We start from the raw sequence: 11,833 nt of genomic DNA, 5'->3' as shown, positions 1-11,833 counted from the left end.
TTTCCCTAACAAAGAATCAAGAAGAGCAGCTTCTTCCTCCTGCAATCATCATAAGGAGAAAGTCAGTTTAGCATGCTTAACAAAAAAAGTAACCGCTAATCCCAAGAAAAGCAGTGACATACCACCAGGGCGTTAAACTCAGTCTCTTCGTCGATGGCACTAATTATAGCAGAATCCTCCAGCAGATCCTGTTTCCGAAAAGAGCCAAAGTTAAGAGTTGAGTCTAATAATGCTTGCAGGTTTTCTTTTGAACTAAACTATAAAATGCCGGTTATCAAGTTCCTCTCCTTTCTTTCTACATGTAAAGTCGGAAAATTTGTAAATGTTTCCTTCTCCCTCCAAAAGGAAAGAAGCAGAAAAAAACCATCGAGTGAACCTTTCACTCTACTCAAAATATTGATTCACAAGAAACAGAAATTTATTAGTGAATGAAAAGTGCCACAAGTACATGGAGGCTAAGGTGAAAATACCGCAGTCGAAGATCATGACAATTTATTTAAAGAATAGGAAAGAAGACTGTAGTAACTAGGAAGTTCCTTAACAAACATAAAAAGTAAATCTCCCACTAAACTAATTGAACTTCATGAAAGTTGTTCAACGTACACTCACTGTCGGAGAATAGTTGAAATGAGACTGAGCATCAAGAAAACCGGTTATTTACCAATAGAATTCTGGGAAAACCAGAGGGATTCCCTTACCAAAAGAGAGGGAGAAAAAGACTAAGCCTCTGGGTGAAGTACAAAAGTTGATTTACTCATTGACAAAGAAAAATACAAAAGATACTGCAGATTAAGAAAATCACAACTAAAGGGTTTTTAAGGCGAAAAATTGGATATATAAGTTGGGGAAAAGAGGCAGGTCGTTTCAAATTGTATTCATCAAAACCCTACTTCCATTATTTTTTAACACTTGACACGTAGCTCCTTTTATTCCAAGCTTAAATTAACTGAATAACTAACTCTTGACCATGACAGAACCAAAGGATCAAAGGAAGACAAATACCTAGTTGAAGATGGCTACCGTAAAACATGGGTATGAATGAAGATAGTTGTAAGATAGCTACCGTAAAACATGAGTATGAATTAAATTACTTACATCATCAGCAATTTGCAAGAGCCCGTTATTGTCCTGCAGAAAACAATTTCCAAGTATATTGAGGCTCCGCTATCAAGATATATCTAGAAACTGAAAATGTGGAAACTGACTTTTGACAGAACATCCAGAGATACTTTAATGCAATTCTCCATCAGAATGAACGATAGTTGAGTTGGGGATATGGGAAACAGAAGAAAGTCAGAAGATTACCTTTACAGCAACAAAAAGAAGAGGATCAGATGGTGTGTATATCATGTAATGTGCACCATCCTGCAAATAGAAGACTGACGATTAAAAAGAGAGAGGATAACTACCTAAAGTCAGAAAGCATAGAATAGATTGTCGTTCATAAAAAAATGTGTTTGTTTTGGTTTCTCAAAAAAATACTTGTTTGAAGGGTAGACATAATTGCGACGTATGTTAGCATCGTGACGCAACAATCAAAAATAAACTTCAAAAGCAATGGTATTCAACCAATAAAGCAAGCTAAATTGGTTCCCACCACTACCTTAGACAATAAAAAAACAGAGAACACGAGCATAAATTCAAATAACTCTTATTATACAATTGAAGGCACGCCTTTCAAAAACTCACACAAACGACAATGAACGTTCTGATGGTTCACAATATTGACATTTCCTGCCGGACGCTGAAATTTGTATATAACAAATTCGGAAAGTTAACTCATTAATTTGTGGCCAAAACATCTTCTAGGAAGCTAACCAGTTTTCTATTGTTCGGATGATATAGTTTAAAATGTCTTGAACTCCTTAAGATATCCTCAAAAGAAATAGTGCAATAAAAATAACCCTGAATTGATAAACCATCACGAGTCTACAATTAAGCATAATCAAAGGGCAAGGAAAGTCAAGACTCTTTGTCACTAACAATGTGGAGACTGAAAGACACTTTATTAAAGAAAAAATTGGAAAGCCACAAGTGTTTCTCATTTCACTTCCTTTTAGCAACTTGCTCACATCGTAACTAAAGGTTTTTCCTAGTAATATATTTCAACCTATTTTGATGAAGCTGAAAATGCAGAACATATTGGAGACAGCTTCAGGGAGAGTGTTGAAAAATTGAAAACTAATGTGCCTGGAATCAACTGCATCACAATTCGTGTCTCTTTCAGTGTCTTTTTTTTCTTTTCTTTTTTTCAAATCAGCTCTTGGTTGCAATTACACTAGTGTATTTACGTGAATTTTCTCAGTCAAAATAAACTGATTGTCTGATTTTGATTCGTAGGAGTAAAAATACATAATGTGCGTACAACAGTAGCACCATACGAAGAAATAATGATCAAGCGTGAATAGGACTGGGTATCCACTATATATAAAAGAGTATAAATGGATTCACTGTGCGTTTTGGTAGTCGAAAACGCATAGTTTCGGCATTTTCTTTTTTAACCTTTTCCTTTCTTTCTTTTCTTCCCTTTTGCAAATTTTTATACCATTTTTTTCCTCTTTTTCTCTTGCATTACTTTTTTTGCCCTTTTTAATGGCTCCATTTATCTACTATGGGGTAAAACCGCTAAAATCTTTATTTCTTTTTATCTCCGTCATTTTTGTGTTTTAACTTTTTTTTTTTCAACTCTATTTATCTACATTGTATGGCAACATGGGTTACGACACGCAACACGACACGAACATGATGACACGATTGGCACGAAATTGACTTGAATTGACTCAATCTATTGAACTTTTTATTTAAAATACATAAAAATATTGATGAATATTTTTTAACAAAAATTTATTTAATAGTTTTAGTTTAAATAACATGAAAAGTATAAGATTTATGACCTATATTAACAATTTAAAATATAAATAAATGGATTAAGTAAATCAACACTCAAATTGTTTATATTAACTGTAATAGTACAAATCTGACTGACATTTTCACTAAACGGGTGACACGTGAGTCCGCTCGAACACAAAACAAAAATTTGGGTCGACATGAACACGACCCAAATTGCCACCCCTAATTGTGTTTTACAAATGATTTTTTTTTTTTTTTTTTTGTATTTTTTTTTCTTTTTCGGTGCTTTATTTTCTTCCTTTATTTCTTTTGGCTTCATTATCTATTTTGCCGTAGTCTCTTACCCCCAATACTCTCGTACCTTTTTTGTTCCTATTTTATTTTCTCTACATTTGAACCGTATCGCTCTCTCATAGATTTTTTAAACCTCTAATCTCAACAATCCTCGTTGAAATAATCTCTTTGATTATGATCAATTATGACTTCAATTGCGGTTATTTGTGTATCGAGTTATTTTGTCGTTTCATTGTTTATTCCTTCCATGGGTATCGAGTTATTTGGCTGCGTGGGTATGTATCTCTACGCTTTTGGGTTTCTTTGAAGCGAATAACTAAATCAAAAATTTACTTATTAACAAAATATACAGTTTTAACTCTTTAATTAATAAACATCTATTTTCAGATTGAACTAATACAACAATTGAATGAAAGGGTTTCAAAATGATAAAGTAATAAAAAAGGTTTTGAGAAAAAAAAAAGTATATGAAATAAAAAGTCAAAATGTTTCACCAGTCCAATTTTTTTTTCCTTTTTATGGATCTATTTTTTTCTTTTATTATTTAATCCCTCATAAAACCCTAACTCATTATACTTTACTTGTGCTACATTCGGTCTAAAAATAGTAAATTTATTATCAAAAACTATTTGTGCAAATAACCTATTCATGTTAAATTTCCAAGTAAAATTTTTATTAATTCATTCTTTTTTATTGATTATCTATGTTATAAAAACGTCAATTACAATTTAATACGTGTAAATAACCTTTAAGGCATACTATTCACCATTCGTTATCTAATACACACCGTTTGGTGCTTTGCCTCTTATTTTGTTTCTTACTTTCACTTTGCCCCTCATTTTAAAAAATAAAAAAATAATAATAATAATAATATTTTTCATTTCTTTATAACTTCATTTTTATCTTTTATTTTGTTTCTTTCTATTTTAACTTTTTTCTTTCACTCTTTTTAACACCATTTTTTCACGAATATCTCTTACGAATAGAATTTTACTTTTTTTCTTTCCACTTTCGTTTTTTTCTCTTTTTAGCACCACTTGTCTACTATAGTCACTTATACTAATAATCTCCTAATTTTTCCTGTTTTGTTCCTCTTTTACTCTCCTTCTCTCTCTTAGATTTCTTGAACCTCAAATCTAAACTTTCTCATCAGAATAATCTTGTTTATTTTTTTATTTTGTTCTCTTATAATTTAGAATGTTTTATCAATTTAATCATATAAGCTTTTCACTTAGACTACTATTTATATCCTCTTTTTAAATTTCTTAGTAAACTTTTTTTTCTATATTTCTTTTTTGCATTCTACATCATTAAAATTTTAATTACAACTCCGTACGTGCATCACATGTAGCTAAACTAGTGTTCTCAAGAAGCATTGCCAAAAAGAATCTAATAGAATAGTAATTTTATTACCATATGGAAGCATGTAATTTCCACACCCTCAGTTGGTAAACCATCTACATCTTGACCATCATCTGCAGAGAACGTGAACAAACAAATGTTACATTAATAACCAAACTTGAAAGACCTTAGAGTGGATTCACGTTGAAGAACGGTAAGCAGTCCCCTTTTATTTTGGTTGTTGAAACAAATTTGTAAGCTTGTAGAGAACATCTTGTCCTCTAGTCCTGTAATCTATCGATTTACTTTCTTAAGCGTGGTTGTGTTTCTCACATATATATACACACGCACATATATACACACACGCACATATATATAACACCACTTTAACGGTTTGATGAACATAAAAATATTTAAAGAAATAGTAGAGGAAAAATTGAAAAGGACGTTGCCTGTGCGGAAGTCAAATACGTCATCCTCAGTGTAGCAAAACCCTCCTCGTGCTGTATAGCAGAACCTGGAAAAAGGGCACAAAAAGAACAATACATATAAGAACGATACATATGTTAGCATGTTTGAGGAAAAACCAGGACAAAACTGGGTTAATAAATTTCTAAGGCAAGTCAATCTACCAGCACCTACCCACTATGTACCAAATGCATGTGAATCTTCGCAAGGGCATAAGCAGCAGCAGGAAGAATTGCTTCCACTTCTTCATCACTTACCTAAAATGCAAAGACATGCAAGCTACAAGGATGAAGATTCTGAACATTGAAGAAAGGAACACGGAGAAAAGAACGTAGTCCTCTGAACACAATCTCATTGGCACATCGATTATAACAGCTTTGAAAATCTAGCAAGATCCTTATAGGATTCAGATATCTGTTGTACGAAAATCATATTTGTAGAGTACGATGAAACTGAAAAATAAGCAATAATCAGAAACAAAAGGCACACAATATACGAGAAATCCCCTCTCAACCTTTAGTATTCTCTCAATAAAGGAATACAAGTGTTTACAGACTTTGCAGGATCATCACATCCCCATGTCTCTGCACATAATCGTGAATATAAGCCAAAGAATCCAAATCTTGTTCCAACGTCTTTTTTTTCCCCTTAGTTTGCTGCTAAACTAAAGATCCAAACCAAATTTCCTTTCCAATCTGCCCTTGTTTGCTAATCAATCTGCCCTTGAACAACTAAATCTAAGCTCTTTATGACACAACTAAAAGCCTATCATTAAATCAAAAATTGAAAAAGTAACACTACATGATCGAATAGTGCTAGAGCTTCAAGTTGATATTAAAAAAAAATAAAAAAAATAAAAAAAGGTGTCACAAAACAACATATCCAGTGTGAAACTCATAAGTTAAATTAAATAAAAACAATAATAATAATAAAAGGTGCAACATGATAACATACAGCTGACCAGCCTTCAATATTTGTGCTCTTCAAAATCTGAACGGGCCTGTACCAAAATACTACACTTATTCAGTAAATCTCACAAAATTCCTAAGATCTTTATCTTATAATTAGATTAGAACATACATAGAAGAAAAGAATTTGACTTACGTATCAACAGGGCATAAAAGCATACACTCATCCCCTCTTGAGCTTCTGAAAACCCTCCTTATAACGCACTCCAATGGAAAATTATTCGTAGGATCCACCTGTTAGAGTTAGACAGACTTAGTAGTAAGTTGTAGACCGAACAAATTTCTCAAAATCTAAAAGCTCAAAATTACTGAAATGAAAGTGGAGGAACCGACAATGGTGGCGATTCGGTTGGTGGAAGCCATGAGAACCCTTCCCTCGTCATCCACCACAAATCCGGACGGCGGTTTAGGCATCGGTGTCGCGTAGTAACCCGACGACGGCGATGGCGATGGCGATGGCGATGGTCCGTCAACATCAAAATCAACGTCGACGCCGTGGGCGGAGCTCTCGACGATCTCAACATCGACGCCGTCGACAAGGGGGGGCTTGGGCTTTTTCTTGCGCTTCTTATTCGGCTTTTTCTCGAGCGGGCCAGTGGGGGACTTGGCGGCGGAGCAGAGGAGAGGGCGGCGGAAAAGAGACGAGGGCGGGGAGAGTGAGAGAGAGACTGGGAGACCGCGTAGATGATGGTGGTGATGGAGGAAAGAGAGGAAGACAGTGGAGTTGGGTTTTGTAGAGATTGAGAATGCCATGGTCGTCGTCTTAAGCTCTCTTTAAGCTCTACTTGTGTTGTGTTGGGATATTTGGTTTTATGGTTTTTCAGAATGTGAGGAAAAAAAATAGAGAATTTATACTCGTTTAGAATTAATTTTAAAATGATTTTATTTTTAATAAAAGGTAAAAATAATATTATTTTGAGAATTATTTTAAAATTATTTTTAATATTATATTTGGTTAATTTTTTAAAATGTTGTTTTGAGTATATAAAAAAATAAAATCGTGTTTATTAATTAACGTATTGGCCTCGTTCACTTTGCGGATTCGAGTTTTCAATTCGAGTTGAGATGTGACATTTTATAAGAGCTTTTTACTGTAGCAGAAAAAGTTAGATGTGATATTTTCTGAGAGCTTTTTACTGTAGAAACCTAAAACTGAAAACTCGAATCGGTGAAATGAACGAGGCCATTATAATATTGTTGATAGATGCTAAAAAAATTAAAACAGAAAATTAAAAATAACTTTCAATTCTTTTTTAATTCTTTTAAAAAAGTATTCTCATTGTTTTTATTTTTATTTTCGTTTTCAAAACATTTACTAAACAAACGTCGTTTTGTTTTCAAGAATGGTTCCAAACACGCACTATATTTGTACACGAGTCTAGACTTTTACTTTTAATAAATATTCTTTTATTAATGTAATTATTTAACTAAAAATTATAAATCAAGATACACATGTATTTTTAAGAGAGGTATGTGTCAAAATTAGGGTCGATAATATGGGTCGTGACACGATAACACGACAAGAATTTTACGAGTTAGGGTTGAAAAAAAAGAGGTTAGGGTCAAAATTATGTCGACTTGAAATTGACACGAAAAACACTGGTTAATTTCAGGTTGGACCCGCCTAACTCGAACACGACACGAAACTTGTAAAAAACTAAAAACTACATATATTTTTCATTACATATTTTAGATTTTATTATGAACTTGTGATATCATAATAGTTATACTCAAAATCGTATACTATTATTTGCTTAATTTTAATGGATGTTATTGTAATTTAGTGTGTTATGAATTTTAAATTATTTCTAATATGTAAAAAACTAAATAAAAGTATACAATTTCCGTGTCAATTTCGAGTTCACAGGTCAATTTCGTGTCACAAGTTATTTTCGTGTCATGTCATGTCAATCCATAAAGTGATCGTGTCGTGTTCGTGTTGCGGTTTTTAAAATTTCGTGTTACGGATCGTGTTCGGATTGACTATAAAATTAAAAAGAAACGATTAAAATATAACACGAATACAACACGTTATACGAATTGCCACCCCTAGTCAAAATTATCCAAAATGTGCATATGTTTGCCCATCTTTTGACGGGTTCGGGTGGATTAAAAAAAATGATTTCGTGATTCCATAACCCGTTACTTCCAACACACATATGTTACATTGCCTAGGAATTAAAAGAATAATAAAAAAATAAAAATAAAAAGAGATTTTAGTTTGAAATGCCAAAACCCCAGAACTTAAACCCAAACACTAAAATCTATTGGCACGTGAGCCAATTCGCCTTACCGATTGGTGAAATCCAACGACTGACATTAAATCTCAACAAGAGTTACATGGTATCACTCACACCGGATTGTAAAAAATAAAATTTAAAAAAAAAAACCGAAGAACAACAACACGGCTAGAAAGTAGAAGCAACCTTCAAATTCTATGAATTTTCCTTGCAATTAAAAATTTTAAAAATCTCATACAACTCAGAAAGCAACCTTCAAATTGTCAAATTTTCTTTCCTAACAATCCAAAATTTTAGAATCCCAGACAACCCAGAAACTACTCTTCAAATTATCAAAATTCCTAAACTGGTTGATTTGGAAACAAGCAAATCTAAAATATTCCTAAATTGGTGATCTGAAATCAAGAGAGAAAAAGTGTTTGGAATCATGGTCATCGTTTGCTCTAGTTTCTGAATAGTCAAGTGTTCTTTTAAAAGTTATTATTCCCTAACGACACAACTCGACACGAAATCGAACCCAGATTCCGGTAGATCTTGACTAACACTCTTCTACATCCTCTCTCTCAGTCCAACTTCCTCAGCGTCCTCTCTCTTCTTCGCTGAAAAAACTCCCGACAGTCGCATCTTGGCCCACGCAAGGCCGAAACCCAAATGAGGAGATCGACGGCGCCGCCAAGTTCACGGCCTCCGGACTAGGAGATCTCCCTTCCATCTTTCTCTCATCGTTGATCTGCTCCTTCTCTCTCTCATCGGACGAACGCCAGTCGTCACAAACGCCGTGGAGATGAAGAACTCCGTCGATGAAGCTCTCGTCTCTCACCTCCGGTGGTCAGCTTTGGTCTCACGCAATCTACTCCGGCCTCCTCGAATCCAACCTCCCCTCTTTAAGGCGGCGCGTATTCGCACCTCTCCCGTCGACAAGAGCTCTTGATCGTCCTCAACGAAGACACTTGTTTTTGAAGAATGCCAGGAGGTGAGTATTCCCGAGTATTCTTGGCATCGATTTCATCTTCTTCACATATCATACATTACAAAAATCCAAAGAATTCAAAGATATTTCACAGACAAAATCCCAAAGAAAACAAATTTCACTTAATCTCCCATTGCAAATCTGGTCTTCATTGGACATATTTCACGTAATTCATAAACAAAATACCAGGAAAAAAAAAAAAAAAAAAAAAACTTCCCGGTTACAGATCTAGACACTTGGAGAACTAATCAACTGAACGATCTTGTTGTTCTTCCTCAACTCCGGCAACATATGGGTGGAGAAGCACTATGAGAATTGTCTTCCCTTGCGGCGTCTCACATTTCGCGGTGAAGGTAATCATGGCAAAATCGCAGGGAAAATCCGACAATCGCAGTGCGGAGAGTGGGGTTGCCGGTGCGGTGGCGAGCGTCGTCTACGGTGTCCTCAACAGGACATTGCAACCCAAGTTCGTCGAGGATAATTCTCCGGCGGGAGAGGGGGTTAGGTCAATGGTGGAGGAGGGAGAGGTTGGGTCGATGAGGGAGAAGAAAAGGGATTTCTGATTGTTTCAATTCTTAGATATATTTTTTTTTTTTTTTTTTTTTGGAATAAATGAGCTTGTATTTCGCGCTTTTTACGAAATAAAGTGTTATATTATATGATAAATTTAAAATTTTTATAAATATATTTACACAAATATTTATAATATTATTATTTAAAATATATTTATAAGTATATATGCATTATAAAAGTAAAATACACTGCTATTATAATAAAACTTAACATGTTATATATAGAGAGCCACATCAAATTTTTGCTCAATATTTGATAAAAAAATCCTGCAAAAATAGACATATCAAAAACATAATTACTCAACAACAATTGTCTAGAATATGGAAAACCACCGCAAAACGTAGCCAATAAGCAACGGATAGTCATATATCAAATCCATGTTAAACAAAGTTGAGTAATAAGAAAAAACATGTGTCAAACCACAAAATTAATACGGTTAGATAGTAAAAGTCCTGAGAAAATGAAAAAGAAGAACAATTAATTAAGCTAATCGGCCAGAATGACAAAAGACAATAGACTAAAGAAAAATAGACATTTGTAAAATTCTAAAATGGATAAAAAAAACATTTCCAAATGCCTTTGCATGAAGAATTTGGGGAAAAAAAAACAAGTAAATACACAAATTTTATTGTTTTAGAACATAACGTCATAAAGAAAAAAACAAAAAAAATATCAATACAACAAAATTATACAGTTAAAAGAAAATTTTTTTCAAAAATTAAAAAAAAATGAATACCATATTAGTTAACAAATGACGAAATTAAGAAAACTCAAAACACCCAAACATATCAGAAGAGATAAACACAAACCATATTAGTAAACAAATGACGAAATGAAAAAAACCCATAACACCCAAAAATATTAGAGAAGAAGAAACAGTACAAAACGGAAAAATTAATGTCTAAACAGATTGGAAAGAAGAAAATGAAGAAACAAAAAACTATATGAAGACATAAATATTTATAAACCATCATAGTTTAGAAAATACCAAAACAACAAAACCCTAATCACCTAAAAGCATCAGAAGAAAACAAAAAGTAGAGAAAAAATTTTTTCCTTTCGAAACAAACGAAGAAACCAAAAACGAAAGAGAAGAAACAAGAAGAGCGAGAAAATTTGCTCCAGAATAGAAGGAAAAAAAGAAAACCGTAGAAGGTTATAGAAGACAGAAGATGAAAGCAAAGAGAATCAGAAAAGTAAAAGGAAATGAAACAATTGAGGAAATGAAGAAAAATAATTGAAGATGAAATAAAGGGCATTGTAGTAAATTAACATTCAAAACGACATTGGACCAACGTAGGAAGGGATATTGGGGGTAAAATGGGAAAAATATTGTTTATAGCACTGTAGCATGAATAGTAAAAGCAGTCATTTCCTTTAGTATATGTATAATGTTTAACAAGAAGATGTCATCTAAAAAAAATCTCAGGAAGATGTGATCAGGTGTGATAGGTTTCATTATAATTCTGTATTTTTTAAAATTTTACGGCTGTCGGATTCTGATCTGATGACCGTGAGTAAAATACCCTATCGATAGATTGAATTAGCTCATCCTATCATAGACATCCCCTAACTTTTAATTTAATTATAAAAGGTTGGATTGAAAACAAAATACAAACAAATATATTTTACAACCTATGACCCCATTCACTTCGCGGATTTAAGTTTTCAATTTGAGTTGAGATGTGACATTTTTTAAAAACTTTTAACTGTAATAGAAAAAGTTAAATGTGACATTTTCTGAGAGTTTTTAACTATAAAAACTTGAATTGAAAACTCAAATAATTAAAATGAACGAAATCAATATTTATTATGGGTAAGTCTGTGGTACATGATGTACTTCCCCTACCGGTGGGGTGTGTAATAATAGCCACAAGATCAAAATTTAAATGGTTCAAATTGAAGATGCGCATCAAAACTATTGTACACTATACTACACGTGATGACACCCGAATTAAATAAGCCAAAGAAAAAAAAAGACTCTTTTTCTTTGTTAGACTGCAATTCTTGAACCCAATGTTGAGTTAAAAAATTTCCCCCTTTTTTTATTGAAACAACAAATCAATTATAATAACTTGTAAAAATTAAAACTTTCTCCTCTAAGCATTGATTTGATTTTAAATCAATTT

At 33.1% G+C, this 11,833-nt stretch overlaps 1 protein-coding gene across 1 annotated transcript in view; it reads right to left on the bottom strand.

Annotated features, from left to right (window-relative positions):
• The window catches only part of LOC21409762, a 7,119-nt gene extending 390 nt beyond the window's left edge, over positions 1–6,729 (bottom strand). Inside the window, exons 1-10 of the mRNA XM_024173857.1 lie at positions 6,255–6,729; positions 6,058–6,155; positions 5,908–5,953; positions 5,128–5,210; positions 4,938–5,002; positions 4,558–4,619; positions 1,306–1,365; positions 1,096–1,128; positions 123–188; positions 4–39 (exon numbers count right to left, since the gene is read on the bottom strand). Of these exons, the coding sequence (XP_024029625.1) occupies positions 4–39; positions 123–188; positions 1,096–1,128; positions 1,306–1,365; positions 4,558–4,619; positions 4,938–5,002; positions 5,128–5,210; positions 5,908–5,953; positions 6,058–6,155; positions 6,255–6,674 (969 nt within the window). The 5' untranslated portion in view covers positions 6,675–6,729. The remainder of the gene's footprint in view (positions 1–3; positions 40–122; positions 189–1,095; positions 1,129–1,305; positions 1,366–4,557; positions 4,620–4,937; positions 5,003–5,127; positions 5,211–5,907; positions 5,954–6,057; positions 6,156–6,254) is intronic.
• Between the last annotated feature and the right edge of the window lie 5,104 nt (positions 6,730–11,833).

Source organism: Morus notabilis, unplaced genomic scaffold (genome assembly GCF_000414095.1).
Source record: "Morus notabilis unplaced genomic scaffold, ASM41409v2 Scaffold518, whole genome shotgun sequence".
NCBI lineage: Eukaryota > Viridiplantae > Streptophyta > Magnoliopsida > Rosales > Moraceae > Morus > Morus notabilis.
This window is presented reverse-complemented; position numbering and strand designations above follow the sequence as displayed.